Source organism: Pyrus communis, chromosome 8 (assembly GCF_041283825.1).
Source record: "Pyrus communis isolate YQ-2024b chromosome 8, ASM4128382v1, whole genome shotgun sequence".
NCBI lineage: Eukaryota > Viridiplantae > Streptophyta > Magnoliopsida > Rosales > Rosaceae > Pyrus > Pyrus communis.
Genome location: NC_142572.1, coordinates 19,943,192 through 19,959,451, shown reverse-complemented (window position 1 = coordinate 19,959,451; position 16,260 = coordinate 19,943,192). Strand labels below are relative to the sequence as shown.

The window sequence follows — 16,260 nt, the reverse complement described above, 5'->3', positions numbered from 1 at the left end:
GATATCCGTGCATGAAACCATGAACATGTTTTCTGCATATTTATTATAATTTATTAGGGTTTTCTTTGGCTTGTAGATTGTCATTTTATTTATTTGTTTCTAAATTGTAGGGCTTCTCTTCTCAGAGAAGAGAAGTCTCTTGAAAAAAATGGCGTGTGCCGCCGCTGAGTGCGGCTAGTAATAGGATTAATATGTGTCAACTCTTAACGGTATGACAGAAAAGAAAGGAAGAAGAACAAAGAGAGAGGTTGATGAAGAAGAAAGTAATCTATGTGTATTGATCGCTATCCTCACTATTAATACAAGGATAATTACCTTTCTTACGCTATAGCCAATATAATAAATCCTATCCAAACTAATGATGACATGACAATCTTATCATAATCCAATCTTATCATTAATAGACAAGTTTATCACATATGACATGGCTATATAGGTCAACATTCCCTCTCAATCTCAAGTAGGGTAACCGAGTTTGAGATTGCAACAATGTCGAACAAGGGTAGGACTGTGGAGTCCTCTAGTTAACACAACAACAGTCTGTTCATCAGTAGGCAAGTATTTAACATGAAGATCCCCTAATTTATGAACCCTCTCTTAGGCAAAGTAATAATCTGTATCAAGGTGTTTAATCCTCGAATGATAAACTAGATTGGCACTTAATGCAATGGCTGACATGTTATCACAATAAATGGTGGGAGGAGTAAATAACACAACACCCCAAATCCTTCAAAAGCAACCTAATCCAAGCAACATCAGCAGCAGTATATGCTAAAGCTTTATAATCTGCCTCAGTCGAGCTTCTAGAAACTGAAACCTGTTTCTTGGTTGTCATAATATAAAAATTATGTCCTAGATACACCACATAACATGTGACTGACCTCTTAGTATTCAAATCAGCAGCCCAATTAGAGTCAAAGAAAGCAATCAGTTGAACTGGTGTATCTTGGATATGATGAATAAGTCACTCCACAAATTGCAGTGCCTTGAAGATATCTCAAAATCCTCTTAACACAAGCAAAATGCATATCAATTGGATTTTTCATAAATTGACACACAGAGTTAACAACAAATGCTGTATTTGGTCTTATGAATGTCAAATATTGAAGAGATCCAACCAAACTACTGTACAGAGTAGGACCTGTCAATGGCTTGCCTTCATTAACCAAAAGTTGATTATGAGGCTTGCATGGAGTAGATGCAGGTTTACAAGACTCTATTCCAACTTTATGTATTAAATCCATCGCATATTTTGACTAATTAACAAAAATATCCCCATTGTCTTTATTATGAATTTGTAAACCCAGAAAGTAAGTTTGCCCATGTCTTTTAAATCAAACACAGCAGCTAAATCATGAAAAAAAAAGATTAGATTTCAATTATGCATAATTCCATAAATTATTCTTCAAGTAGAGACATAATCCAATCTGTACCGTAATTTAATTATTTTTTTGGATTACTGTAATAATTGAATAATTAACGACTAGTTGACTTTCACGAATCATGAAAGCGTAGGATCATTATATAGGTCATCAGAAACCCCATTTGGACAATTATTCAACTAAACCAGGTTGGCCAAGTTTAAGTATAATTAAGTAATTAAGTAATTAAGCATATGTTCATGCCTCAACCATTTTCTGAATTTCTTTTAAGTAGCTTGAAGGGTTCGCCATTCATTTTCTTCAATTGTTTTGAGCATATTTATATGAAGTTATGAACCTAAGAGCCATTGTAATCTATATCTTTCTATATATATATATATATATATATATATAAAGGGAGCACACCAAAATGGTGAAGCTTTCAATATCCCAAAATACTCTTTCTTAATTAGGATTCTAATATAAAACAATTTAATTTTGGAAAAAATGCAAACTACACATAAATAAAAATTACTAATAAATAAAGAATAAAATGTAAAAAAAGTAAATTGCCACAAGCAAAAGCGTGTGGCAAGAGGTTAGTATCCTATTAATCAATAATTAATATGTAACAAATTATTTAGACAACAAAACAAAAGTTTTGGTTCTTCTAAACTTGGAAGACTTAGAGCATCCCCAATGGGGGCTCTATCCTCTATGAGGCTACTACATTTCAAGTCTTAGCGAGAAATTTCATCCCCAATGAGCCGGAAAATGGGGCTAGATCCACCACTGAGACTAACAACTTCCTTTCTTAGGTAACATAAAATCGGGCTACATCTAGCCCCAAAAAATAGTGGGTCTCACAAAAAAAGTAGCAACCTATATGAGCAAAGGTCTATCACTCTCCCTCCACTTGCGAATACACTTATACTCTCATTTTATTATTATTTTTTAATTCTTTTTTCTTACTTATTTTCTTGCAATTTGGCTAATTAATGATTGTTTTAAATTCCATAAGAATTAAAAATTCAAATTGATTTAATGTTCATGGGCATTGGTGGATGAAATTGTGGATGAAAATTTCAAATAATTTTTTTCAAAATTGTATGATACTAATTTACCAATTGGTGCTCGGTAAATTGTTGTGTTATGCATGAAAAATCAAATTATTTCAGAGGGCGAAGTGGGGGTTTGTTTGTTTCAACGGATGAGATTGAGATAAGATAATCTAATCTAATGAACAATTCATAAGTGATTAAATCTAACTTTGTCACATTTTGAGATTTTTAGGTTGAAAGGTCCATAAAAAAAAAAAAAAAAAATTAAGATAGCACGTCCAAAAATCAACTTAAGAAAAGCTAACACAAAAAAAAAGTCATCGCTTAATCAAATTACTACATAAATAAATATATATATAGCCCCATATAGAGCCCGACATATATAGCCCCCATTGGAAGATATTCTTTTATAAAATCTCAAAGATTCCTCGGAGCTCTAAAATGGGCTATATCCATCACTTTTCTAGCCCTATATAGAGCCCTTCACCGAGGATGCTCTTGCTCTTACACAAAAGAATGATATGAGAATATAATAGCAGAAAACTAACTGGATAACCGTGCACGAGGCCATGAACATGTCTTCTGCATATTTATTAATTTATTAGGGTTTCTTTGGCTCGTGGATTATCATTTTATTTTATTTATGTTATTTTTAAATTGTAGGGCTTCTCTACTCTCTTCTCAGAGAAGAGAAATCTCATGAAAAAATGGCGTATGCCGCCACCTAGTGCGGCTAGTAACAGGATTAACATGTGTAAACAATTATTAAGTCAAAATAAATATGTTTTTATGTTATTTTCTGAAAAATTATTAGAACTGTGGGAATGAAAGGACAGGCACATGCAGCATCTGAATTTGTACAGGAATTATTATAGCTGATGGTAACACATATTTATATATTAATACAGTGTCGTGAAGTCGTGATGTCGAACTGTGCTTGTCTCTGACCTGCAGAGATGATAGAAAACAATTTAAAGTAGTTCAGAAATTGCTGTCAATAATTTGAGTAAAACTCATCAGGTATATATACAGGATTATTCATCATTGCGTGTTACTGTTAGCATAGACATGCATGTAGATGTAGGTAATTCAGTGGAATTAATTTATAAAAAGATAAAGATGAGGGAGCATGCACTAGGTAGAGTCTACTAGCAGTGGTAGATCAAAAGAAAGAACACATTTTGCTTTAGGGCTTTATAATTAGATTAATAGCTCTAGTTATATTCTGTGGTAGCATGTAGGTATATGTTATATATACCAAAGATGAAAGAATGATTGACACGAAACGGGATGTTTAGATAACGGTTCCAAATGAATCATATGATGTTATGTGAGAAATTCAAAATACGTGACATGTATTATTAGTCTAGAATGTCACGACGGTGATACATCAGAAGTGTAAGTAAGTCTTTTTTGAAAGATTGATTGAGAATACATACTTGGCTTTTCAATGTTGCTAAGCAATACAACGAATTATAACAAAGGAATAAATGAGAGGCTATAAATTATAAAGTGAAGAAAAGTTGAAGCGAAAGAAAGAGCCCCGAAAATAAGGGAAGGTGCTGGGAAAGGTTGATACATGGAAGAGACACAGGGTGGCCTTTAAAACCACGCTTGCTTTGCTTTGCTATCAAGAGCCACTTGCAACCCTCCTCCCTCTCTCTCCCTCTCTCTCTCTCTCTCTCTCTAGCTCTCTCTCAAACAACCACATCAAATTGATGACAACCTGTTATATTTCTCACTCGAAATTCCAATCGATAGGTCCACCTTTACAAGAGATTTTTTAGTGTGTTGAGAACAAGGTTTAGTACATCAAGTGTTATATTCACTTGATGTACCATATCATGTTTCCAATACACTGAAACTTTTCTCCACCTTTACGATTAAACAAAGCAAAAACTCAAAGTTTCTATGCAGCTTTTTAGTTCTTTCCCTTGTATATTCGAGGTGGTCGTTTTTTCTCTACAACTTCTTATGGTTATATATATGCGCTTTATACAAGGAATAGATTCTAACGCATTCTTTTTCTTTTCGTGTTAATCTTTAAATCGAATGAAACAAAAGAGAATTTAAAAATAAAAATAAACATTGATCGTGCCATTTCCCAACTAACTAAAAGGACAGAGTTTACCAATTGTCAGGTTATGGAAGATGATGTCTGAAATAACGTCCTAACTAACTTGGAACGATCGATCAAATAAAAAAGGGATGATTTATGAGAAGGGACAATACTAAACTCACATCTCTAACGTTTTCATTTGAAAACTTTAAGAACTGAATTGACACGCATCAACTTGATAACAATTTAGTTAAACCAGAATTATTGTAATAAGGGGAATACGTCAAGCAGAAGGAGCATCTAATTAAGAGTATGCTACATTAGCAATATGAGCACAGTATTTTTGTTTTCTTTAGACTATGCATCTATTCATCTCATGAGTTATTATTGGAGAAGTTCTAATGATACAGTCAATTGAAGACTTGTGATCATCCAAGAGGGAGTTGTCAATGTGGATGACAAACTATAATGATATTGAATTCATCCATGGAAAACACCAAACCATGAGTGGTGAAAACACTAACAAAGGAGTGGATAATTCGCTTACAACAAATCATTAGCAAAAAGTCAGTTTGTTTATATTTCGCACCATTTTCTTTAAATATATGTGGAGAGGTCATTTATAAACTATACCACCAATTCTCATCATCTCCATGGAGAGTAAGAAGCTATGTCAAGGCTAGAGAGAAGAGAGAAAAATAGTGAGAGTTATATTTGTACTCATATTATTTCAGATAATAAAATAAATTATTATCACTGTCCCGAAAACGTAAATACACTTTCCAAACCTTGTAAATATTATGTTTTATGTACATTATATATCACTACATATATATATATATATAGTCTATATTTCACAACATACACCTATTTCTTCAATTATTCTCACTTTTTCCATTTTCACCTCATTAATTAGAAAATGATCGAAATGGTCCTACCTATTAGACGTATGAGGTCCAACCTATGGAAGATGATGGACCAAGTATATAGACAGGTAGTCCCCCGGGGTTATTGTCTGTCTCTCTCCCTCCAAGGTGCGAGACAGATCGATCATACATGATCAATTACTTTGAACAAGACTTCGCTGCTATTGATAATCAATCACGTGCGGACACGTGTTTAAATATTTTTTTTTTTTAAATCAAAACTTAGACACGTATTCACGTGTGATATGCCATCAACAACAGCTACTACTGATCTTTTTAGCTTGTTTCCTTAATTTTCACCTATTAATTCAGTCCTTACTTTCATAGATGACAAAGTACACAGTACCATGCAAAAACTTTACTATTAAAATGACGCGACCATGTGCTTCCAGTCCAGACTTAATTTGAGGAATGAGGATTCTCTCCGGATCCTGTTTGTTAGGATCCCAAGGATTATCCAATCAAATTCGTTCATCGTACATCGTGTGGTCAGAAATCATTGTAATTTTTTTAATTATTTAAAATTGAATATAAACAGTATCTGACAAAAAATGGCTGCACAATGTATGATGAACGGACGTGATTGGAGGATCCGGGGATCCTCACAAAGAGGATATGGAGAGGATCCTCATTCTAATTTTAGAGCTTCTCCACTTCTAGCGTTTGACAAATTAGTTAGAGTAGCTAGTGTCTATGTTCGTCTGCATTTAAGTTTAAGTTTAAGGTTTTTCTTTCATCGTTAGATGAATTTAGTGTAGAATATCTTTCTTTTTTTAAATAATAAAAAAAAATTCTGAGTGCAACCTCTACATTTTTTTTGGTTCAAAGCAACCTCTACATTTTGATGTCTATATATTTACCATCTCCTCGCCTCTTCTCTCTCTCACATTTGTGAAGGCCACCTAAGCTTGAAAACCCTTGCTAGCTAGAAACAAATTTTCGTACAATATCCATGGGCACAGAACATGACATTGGTGATTACTTAACCCTAGTTTCAATCAGCAAAACCGTGTCTGTACTCCCAAAAGTTTTGCACCCACCAAAACTTCTCACCCTCTCAAACTTGGACAGGCAAAGTCCAATCCATATGTACTTGGTTTTCTTTTACAATTCTAACTCTGTTGCTCATCACAAAATCAACAATTTGTCGCTTGATGGTGCTGATGATTTGGTTTTCGGAAGCTTGAAGTGTGGATTGGAAGAGACGCTATCGGTGTGGTACCCAGCTGCGGGGAGGTTGAGCTGTGATCACGAAAACAAGCTCAACTTATGGTGCAACAACAAAGGTGCTGTTCTAGTCGAGGCGGAGACGCCGGTTAAGATGTCGGAGCTTGGAGACCTATCACAGTGCAATGAATTTTTTGAGAAATTGGTTCACAAGCCTGTGTTTGATGAAGACTTCTCGGAGATGCCTTTGGTTGTTGCTCAGGTAATTTATATACTGATCAACGAATTTATATTATTTCGATATATTTCCTAATTAAAAGATACAAATCATGTACATATAATATGTTTAAATTAAAACACCAATTCCATCTACCTTTTTATCTATTATTCTTCTATATATTCGATTGTTTTTGGATTAATTTATATAATCTTCATTAGGGTTTGTTTTGAGTTACATATATATATAATTTCCATATGTAAGTTAACTTCCGTATCTGAAATTCGTATGCGCTTGATTTAAAACTGAACCTATAGTTTTGTTGGGAGTTTTTATTTGCCCTTCAAAAAAATCAGCTTGCACGCCTCATGTGTAAAAACAAAGAGATGACATTTTTAGAATGTCAACTACTCTCGTCCATAAAATTTGAACTGAAGACCTCCTTTTGCGAATTGAACTAAGTGGGCTTGAAATTTTTGTAATGGTTTGGTACTGTAGGTGACCAAGTTTGGTTGTGGAGGCTACTCAATAGGTATTGGTATTAGCCACTCGTTGTTCGACGGACCGGCGGCGTATGAATTTATGAGTGCATGGGCTTCTAATTCTACCATAACTATGAAACAACACAAGGTTTTGGAGATTCCTAAGTTACCAGTGCACGACAGAGGAACACTATTGATGGACAAGTTTGATGAAGCTCCAAAAGGGATTAGTACAGAGTTACTGCCTAACCGAAACGACGATGGTTCTGCCGTGGTGACAAGGGCTGCAGCCGTGGATCATTTATACCAATTGATCATGCAAGCAGCAGCATCCAATGACCGCATGATCAATTTCCTCAAAAATGGGTCCAATATTTTGAATCAAATTATTGATAGTAATTATGTTCATAAGACCTTTCATCTGAGTGGTGCACTGATTGAGAATTTGAAGAAAGAAGTCTGTGGTGATGAAATGAGTAGCTTTTCATGTTCATCCTTTGAAGTTGCGGCTGCTCACCTCTGGAAGGTAAATTTCTCAATTAATTGGCGCTCTTGGAGAAAGATAGCAAAATCAAACAAAAAGAAAAACACTAGCTTCCTTAAACTTTCATAAATTAGGCTAATTTTTACTTTCATAATTTTTTTGAGTAAGTTTAAGGGTAATATTAGGGGGACATCTCTTTAAACCATATTTTGTATATCATATGATGTGGTTGTTGATAATTAGATCATTATTATTACTTTAAGTGCTGATTAACGTACTGAATTCCTATTAGTTGCACATCTTAGGATTTAAAAATGCGGTCTAAAAAGTTGGTCTATTTGACATTACTCTAATTCTAATAGTAATTAGATTTATCCACAATTCTCAAATCGGAGATGAATTTTCATAAAATTTTGGTATTGGTTAAATTTTTCTTAATGATAAAATGGCTATAAAAACATTTTTTTAGAATATTAAACTGGGATAAACATCTTGAACTTGGATGTCTACGCATATAACATACATTTAGACACATGTATAGCTTACTTTAAAACAAACCCAGAAACAAAATTGTTCAAGTTTTTATGAAGATTGGAAGCTATTGAATTGACTAGGGTCCACTTGTATAGACCAACGCGGAACCTTTTCCTTTCAAAGTTGTAGAAGAAAAAAATGTGGGTGAGACTAGGAGAATTTTTTTATTGCGCCAGAACATGATTCGGTACATCAAGTGTCATAATATAATTGGTTATAATTTTTTTGTTCAAGTTTCCCACTTATTATATTATTATACTTGGTGCACTGGTCGTGTTCATAATACGTTGAAAAATCTCTCGTGGGACCACAGTTGTAGTAATGTATTGTGTTTGTCTACTCACATTCAAGTTTAAATAACTAGTGTAAAATAGATGTGTGTAAGACCAGTTGACAGTAATATATTGTGCTTGTCTTCCCACATTCAAGTTCGAATGACTAGTGTTATGGTTGATTGATGTCATGAGTATTGCAGACAAAGACCAAAGCTTTTGGAGTGAGGAAGGAAGCTATGGTGTGCCTGCAATTTTCCGTCGACGTAAGGAACAAGGTGGATCCCGCACTTCCCCAAGGTTTCAGTGGCAATGCATTCGTGCTGGCCTCCGTTGCCCTAACGGCGGCACAGGTGGAGGAAGCCACGCACAAAGCCATTATCGAGAAGATAAGAGAAGCCAAGAAGTCTGTCACCAGCTCCTACGTGAAGGCATACATGGAGGCAGTTGGTGGGCCACAGACTACTCTGCCTCCTCTCGACGAGCTCACTTTGGTGTCTGACTGGACCAGAATGCCCTTCCACAAAATAGGGTTTTTGCATGAATCAGCAGCATATGCGTCCCCGTTGGCCTCTTTGATCCCGCAGGTTGCGTATTTCATGCAAAACCCTAGTGATTGTACGGGCATTGACATGAGAGTCGGATTGCTTCCGCAAAGCGTCAGCACTTTTTCTCGCTTGTTTCATCGCTAAGGAGCAGTGAATACGGGCAAATCCGCAACCTCAGTGGCTAAGCTCGGATAGCGAAAGAAGCGAGAGAAATGCTGTTGAGATTAGATTATGTCAAGAGTTCGAGTTCGATTGTCCAATCAAATGTACCTAACACTTGCTGAAATTATTGTATAAGTTTGTAGTTTACTTTCTCTTTTTGTCCGTAGTGGGGTGTGAGCTTTTGTCCGAAGGTGTTCTGTGGAAAGATTATATATTATATAATATGATTATGATTTGCCATATGAGTTGTTCCAAGATAGTTATTTATTCCACGATTTTTGAAATGGTCGTTTGGTGAGGCACATTACAGCACTAATTAACTCATTAAAATAAGAAAATAAAATTATGGTGAGATGTACTTTTCTTTGGTTACATTAAACGAGTTTATTATAATTATGGTATTATGGTCCAATAATGCAACGTCACTCGAGAAATTTTACAAATAACATTGTATTATGGAATCGAAACATTAGGATAGCAGTAAACTCGTTTTATATAACTTGCTCTCCGAACTATGTGCTTCTATAAAATTACAAGTGTCATTATCTCAAATCTTTCTTCATATAAAAACAAAAGGCTTTTTAACCAAAGTGGTCTAGAGATTGACATAACTCCTCACTTTAGTATCTAATATTTAAAATTGATAGAAGTGGTCTCTGAAATTGTCCACCGTCAATCATTTTGATCATTCAATGAAAATTCTCAGTCAAATTGAGGTTTTTTTTGTATTATTTGGTCAAATCAACTCATCCCCTTGAATTGGTGAATTCTTCAATGTAACGGAGATTTTTCACAAAACTTAGGGATCACTTTAATTGATTTTAAATTTCAAGGACAAAAATGAGGAGTTATGACAACCTCATAAACTATTTTAGCTAAAAAAAAAAAAAAAAAAAAAAAAAAAGGGTAAAAAATCACAAAATCATTCATTCTTTTTATTTTGAACTAGCATATCAGATCGTGCAGACGACGCTTTATTATTTTTAATGTGATTGATGATGCTTTGTGATTCCTCTATTTTCTTTTATCTCAAAGAAAATAAATAAAATAATTAGAAAGTGTGCTAATTATGCAGAAGTAATTAAACTATAAGGGAAGCCCAAGCATGTTTAGTCAAAGAGACATGATAAACTAGTCCACCATAATACATTGTCGGGGCCTGAAAGACAATGCCTCTTCATCATACAGATTAAACAAAGCCCTTATTACTCGGCAACTAACTAGAGAGATTGGACACTAATTCTTGCTACTCAAATACAAAACTTGAGATCAATGTAGACAAATACGAAGAACCGCTATCTCAACAGAGTATTCTACATGGGGATTGAACCTTCCTCCCGGTGATTTCGCCTATCTCCTTTCCTGCATCACCAAGTTCATGTTGAGTTTTCAAACAAGTAAAAGGAAAATATGATAATCGTAATGCAACAAATTCTTCAGTTCAATGTAGCGAATAAGCAATGATTTCTAAGTTTTCGGTAATCAATGAACTAGTATTTGTCCATACGGTGGAAAGTTAATCGCATGTAGACGAGCAAGAAGCCTTCCTAATAGCCTGTACATATATGCGGCAGGTAAACAATGAGATATAATTTCATTGTCTCGTCCACGTGCCGGCCCATGAATTCTTCAGATCGGGCCGGCAGGGGGCGAACGGGGTGTTGGTGAACCTGACAGTAAAAGAGACCGGTAGAAAAGCTCCTTACCTGTTTGATCATTGAGCTCACTAACTCATCCAACGAACCAGCATTGTGGGGGACATAACCCCCCTGTGGCTTTCGTTGGTCCATAAGGTACCCCTGCTGCTTCAACTTCAATGGTGCATCCATAGTTGATATTTCAACACCATCATAGTTCATGAGTAAGGGGTCAAGAAAATTTGGTTGTCCGATCAAATTGAACTCGCTGTTTCGTTGGAAGGCTGAGCTTCTGGTGTCCAAATTCTGGTGGGAAGGAGCCACATTATCATTGACAGGCATCAAATTGTTCATTGAGCTACACATGACATCTGACTGGAACGGGGAATCCTGCTTTGGCTCATCCCACCCCAGAAACAGGTCATTGTTGATTGTTGGATCCGAATTATTGCTCATTGTAGATGCCGGGATCTGCGATCCTATTCTTGAATCCTGCAATTGACAGGGGATTGAATTAATAGAAGAAACAATGATCTGAGAGCTCCCAATTTGCGAGGAGATTACAGGCATATCATCCTTCAGGTTACTTACAAGGAGAGTAGGTTGTTTAAAAGAGTCGCCCGCTGAGAAAGAATTTGACCGGAACGCAGATGGCTGAGCAGCGGTTGACCAGTTGTCATTCAACCGTCCGCGATCCAGAAATGGGGGTCCCAGTCCTGGTTTTACGGAGGGCATTGATACGGAAGTCTGCATTACATGATTTCTTCCAACTTCCGAATCGTGAGTATGTCTTAACATTGTGTTGTCTGTAAGACCGAAAGGATCATTTGACCTATTCATCACTTTTGCATCTGTAAAACCACTGGAATCGGGATAAATTGGTGCACCATAGGTAGAACCCCTATTATGTTGTTGATCAAGTTCCAAGTGTGGCGGAAGCATATTTCCATTACGGTTTCCAGGAAACATGACTGGCTGATCATTAATGGCGTTGCTTGGATTCTGTGCATGACCCAATTGAAACATTCCGGATGAAGGAAGGCAATGCAGACCCACTCCAGCAGGAGTGTTCAATCTACCAATCATCCCACTAGGCGGGAAGGATCTGTATCCATTGTTATGAAACTGCGCAGGTCCAGTCAATGTATGGTAATTTCCAACTCCATTCATAGATGCCGTTCGCAAATATGAAGAATCCGAAGTGCCTAAGGCTGCCACCATATTAGCTTGTTGGTTTGCCACACAGCTGATTCTTTTCAGGTAGAGCCTATATTTCTGCAAAGAAAAATAATAATAAGCTTCGTAGAATAGAAGATAAAGATTGTAGGGAACCAAGGATATATCAGAATTTATACCTGGAGATGGCTTGCAACATTTTCTCTTGTAAGCTTTTCAACATTCATCAAATCTAGAATCTTTTTCGGTACAGCCTCTGTATACAAAAAAAAATTTAAATGAAACAATTAGTATCTAACAGTTTCGTGTGAGAAACAAAAGTTACGAAAATGAAAAAATATGACAGATTCCGGATACATGAATCAAGTATTCACTATTAGGAGTCTCAAAGCTAGGGTATAAGTTCTGAATTCATATTAAGGTTTCAAAAGTACGAGGATATTTTCAAATAGCTCTGAACAAGGATGAAGAACATACTGTCAATGCCCAACTGATTAACAGCGGCCACAAACTTGCGATGCAGCTCCACAGACCAAACAACACGAGGTTTTTTCTGGGTTGAAGGATCGTCATTTTCATATTCATCCTCATCGTGATCCTCATCCTCGCCATCATTCTGATCCTTACGTTTCTTATTGAGCTTTGCATTCTGATCCGAATTCCCTGTGCCTACTGACCCCACTCCTCCTTCGCCACATCCAGCAGACTTGTCTTGATTGCCAGAGTTCTGGTCCTTTGAATCAACCTTCTTTCTCCTTACCACGTGTTGCCAGATGTTCTTCAGCTGCTCAATTCGAACGGGTTTTAGGAGGTAATCGCAGGCTCCATGGGTGATTCCCTTCATCACAAGCTTGTGATCCCCATTTACAGACAACACTAAGAACATGTTTACATTCATAATTAGTAATGAATCCTAACTTAAAAACAAAAGCTGCAGATCTAAGATACTCCAAAATTTCAGAATCTAAACACAGCAAATACAAGAGATTTGCGCAGTGCAAGTTGGCTTTACTTATAACAGGGAGATCCATCTCAAGCCCGACAAGCTCAAGCAGCTTGAATCCATCCATGTCTGGCATATGCACATCACTGATAACCAGATCAAACTTATTCTTGTTCTCTCTCAACAACTTCAATGCAGTGATTGCCTGACTCGTCGTCGTAACTGCAAAATCCATCAAATGATACTATAAACACACCAATTTTCTACAGGAAGAAAGTCAAACCTTCAGATGCTAAAGTAGACCAACCAAAATATACCAATCTATCATAATCCAACCAAACCTAACAAAAACTATGACTGTATCTATAGACAATGGAACAGAGAATTCAAATTCAACCTAATTGAATTGGGAATCCATTTGCCCTACAATATCTAAGCGATAATCTCATTTCTAACTTCACGCAACAATACATGATTTTTTTCCTCCTAATTTTAGAAAAGAGAATCAACATTTTAGACGCAAATTATTATTACAAGAAATCACAGAATTAGAGAGAAAAATATAAAATTGACTGACAAAATCTAGTCAGCATATATATATATATATATATATATATATATATATATATATATATATCTAAGAACCCAATGAAATTTAGTAACAAAAATCACAAAATCTAAATAAAAACACCAGTTTATCCCAATAAAGAAAATAGCTTGATAACAAAGCAAAAATAAATCAGAAGATTCATGATAGAAAACCCAATTGACAAACCATGATATTGGCATCGACGGAGCAAAGCCTCTAAGAGCTTGAGGCAAATGGGATCATCGTCCACGGCAAGCACACGCATCCCAATGGGAAACTGGTCTCTGGGTTCGTCGAGTACCCGCTCAACGATCATGTTTTCAAGCAGAGAACTTCACAAAAACCCCAAGCAACAAAATTTGGAGGAGAGAAAAGTTTGAATCTTGGAGCTTTTTACTACTGGTTTTGACAAACCCAGAACCTAAAAAAACACAAAGAAGCAGAGAAAATGAGTTGATCAGATGAGTGATTAGAGAGAGAGAGAGAGAGAGAGAGAGAGAGAGAGGAGAGAGGGATTAAGGAGTGTGATTAATGGTAAACATGGAATATTAATAATGAATGTCTCTCTTTCTCTCTTGGTGTTTATGTAACTCTAGAGACTCTGGAGAGAGAGAGAGAGAGAGAGAGAGAGAGAGAGAGAGATAGAGAGAAAGGGGAAGAGGAAGAATGGGAGAAACGGAATCGAAGTTATATGTAGGGGTGTGATATCTATCCAACTTTTTTTACTTCTTACATATCATTTATTAATTTATGTCTTTTGATTTTATTTAATTTATTTAATTTAACAGTTTAAAATTAAAAAAATATGTAAGAAATAAAAAAAGATACGTAGATACCACATGTCTATATGTATGAACTGAGAAATCAGAGTCCTTTCCTCTGTTGGCTTTCCTGAAATGGACCCTGTTTTTCCTGGTTTTTGGGTTCAGTAGAATCTCAGTGTTTGATATCAGAATTTAATTTTGATTTGGGTTTTTTTCCCTTCTTTTGATATTATTGTGTTTTGACTTTTTTAGAAGATATTAGAGTTTTTGTCTACGAGAAAATAATAACAAATTAGAAATTTTCCAAAAATGGAACATAAGAATTTGTATTTAAAAACATATGGAAAAAAAAAAAAGTATCTTATCTTATCGAGTAGAATTGATTCTTTTTATTTGCAACTGAAAGATTTAACTGCAGATTCTGAAATGATTTAGGGCTGATTTGGTATTGATGTGCTTTAAAAAAAAACTGATTCTGTTGTGCTGTGAGAATAAGCGGCTGTGAAATAAAACAACAGAGTGTTTAGTAAACTTTTTTGTAAAAGTGCTTTTGAAAAGAAAAAAAAACAGTATTATAGTGTTTGGTAAACTTTTATGTAAAACAGATGTGAAAAAAAGTCGATTTTTCAAAGCTGGGTTTTGCAGCTTCTTGTTTTTGGCTTTTTTCACCCAAAACTGTGAAAAAAAGCTGAAGCTAAATGTTTACCAAACACAAAAACAGCTCCCAACTTTTTTTGATACCAGCTTTTTTCAGAATCACCTCAGTACCAAACCAGGTCTTAATCGCTTCATATTGGGTAAAATCTTTTTTAAATTTTATTCTTGATAAAAATCTTATTTAAAATTTTTCCTTTTTGATCTTTTATTTTGTCAAAATTTCCTAGTTAGGTCATTTTAATACATGTGTTATTATATTTCGTCAAAAAATTTACATGAAGAGATATTTGAACATGGCATCGCACATCATTTGACTAAGTATACCTTCACTATTGATGTGCGTTTAGAGTGGAATGAGCATTCGTTTGATAGTATTCATAGTAGTCATGGTTGAAATTGGAGCTATGAGCCGTGCATTATGTGTTTATCATATTTCAATACATAAATTAAACTTTCTCTGCACCGTTGAGGTTATTTAAAAAGATGAAGATGAAAAAACAAATTATTTTGACATTTTTTTGTCGAGATGGGGATTTACGAACCCGAGTTAATCTTTATCCACCACATTCTTAGCACATAGATCATATGATACTGTTAACTGTTAACATTCTATATTTGGTTGCAATATCTTATTGTCAAATAATTCTATATAGTCTCATATTAGCATAAATGGAGAACAAAAAGGATGATACAAGAACGTTAGCTTGGTTATGAATATTGTTAAACACACAATATTACTAATTCATTCATATTTATAACACGTGTAGTTATTGTAACACGTTCATAAAATATAGCGTTGTAAATTTAGTAGAGTTATGTGACGTCACCATAACGCCTACAAATGTTCGAAACTGAATATTGAGTAATTTTCTTAAGGCTAAATAGCCAAAATGATCCATGAGATTTGCATAACTTATCACTTTGGTTTTTGAGATTGAAAATCAATAGAAATGGTCCCTGAGATTGTTCATCATCCATCATTTTGGTCATTCGGTTAAAAACTTTTTGGGCAGTTTTCAAAGCTTTGTAACTCAATCGTTTCTTAACCAAATGTGACCCATAATATATCAAAATGAAGATAGAAAAGTGTAGAACAAGATTATACATATTTAGAAGCCCAATGGTTGCCGGAAATGGCTAGAAAATAGCCTCAAAGGTGACTGGTCCGCGAGAAAACTGGAAAACTCACCAGAAACTGAGTAAACTTTAAACGTTCATAAC

The 16,260-nt window shown here is 35.2% G+C and overlaps 2 protein-coding genes across 2 annotated transcripts; one reads left to right on the top strand and one right to left on the bottom strand.

Annotated features, from left to right (window-relative positions):
- Positions 1–6,051: 6,051 nt before the first annotated feature.
- On the top strand, positions 6,052–9,513 carry LOC137718654 (brassinosteroid-related acyltransferase 1). The gene is made up of 3 exons (XM_068458206.2): positions 6,052–6,836; positions 7,290–7,799; positions 8,767–9,513. Exons 1-3 carry the CDS (start codon positions 6,360–6,362, stop codon positions 9,253–9,255), a joined length of 1,476 nt encoding a protein of 491 aa, XP_068314307.2. The 5' UTR covers positions 6,052–6,359; the 3' UTR covers positions 9,256–9,513.
- Positions 9,514–10,381: 868 nt separating this feature from the next.
- LOC137718206 (two-component response regulator ARR14) lies at positions 10,382–14,499 on the bottom strand. The gene is made up of 7 exons (XM_068457706.2): positions 13,805–14,499; positions 13,099–13,251; positions 12,564–12,962; positions 12,266–12,342; positions 11,502–12,185; positions 10,980–11,402; positions 10,382–10,635 (listed from the first exon to the last, which is right to left on the bottom strand). Exons 1-7 carry the CDS (start codon positions 13,932–13,934, stop codon positions 10,624–10,626), a joined length of 1,878 nt encoding a protein of 625 aa, XP_068313807.2. The 5' UTR covers positions 13,935–14,499; the 3' UTR covers positions 10,382–10,623.
- Positions 14,500–16,260: the final 1,761 nt, after the last annotated feature.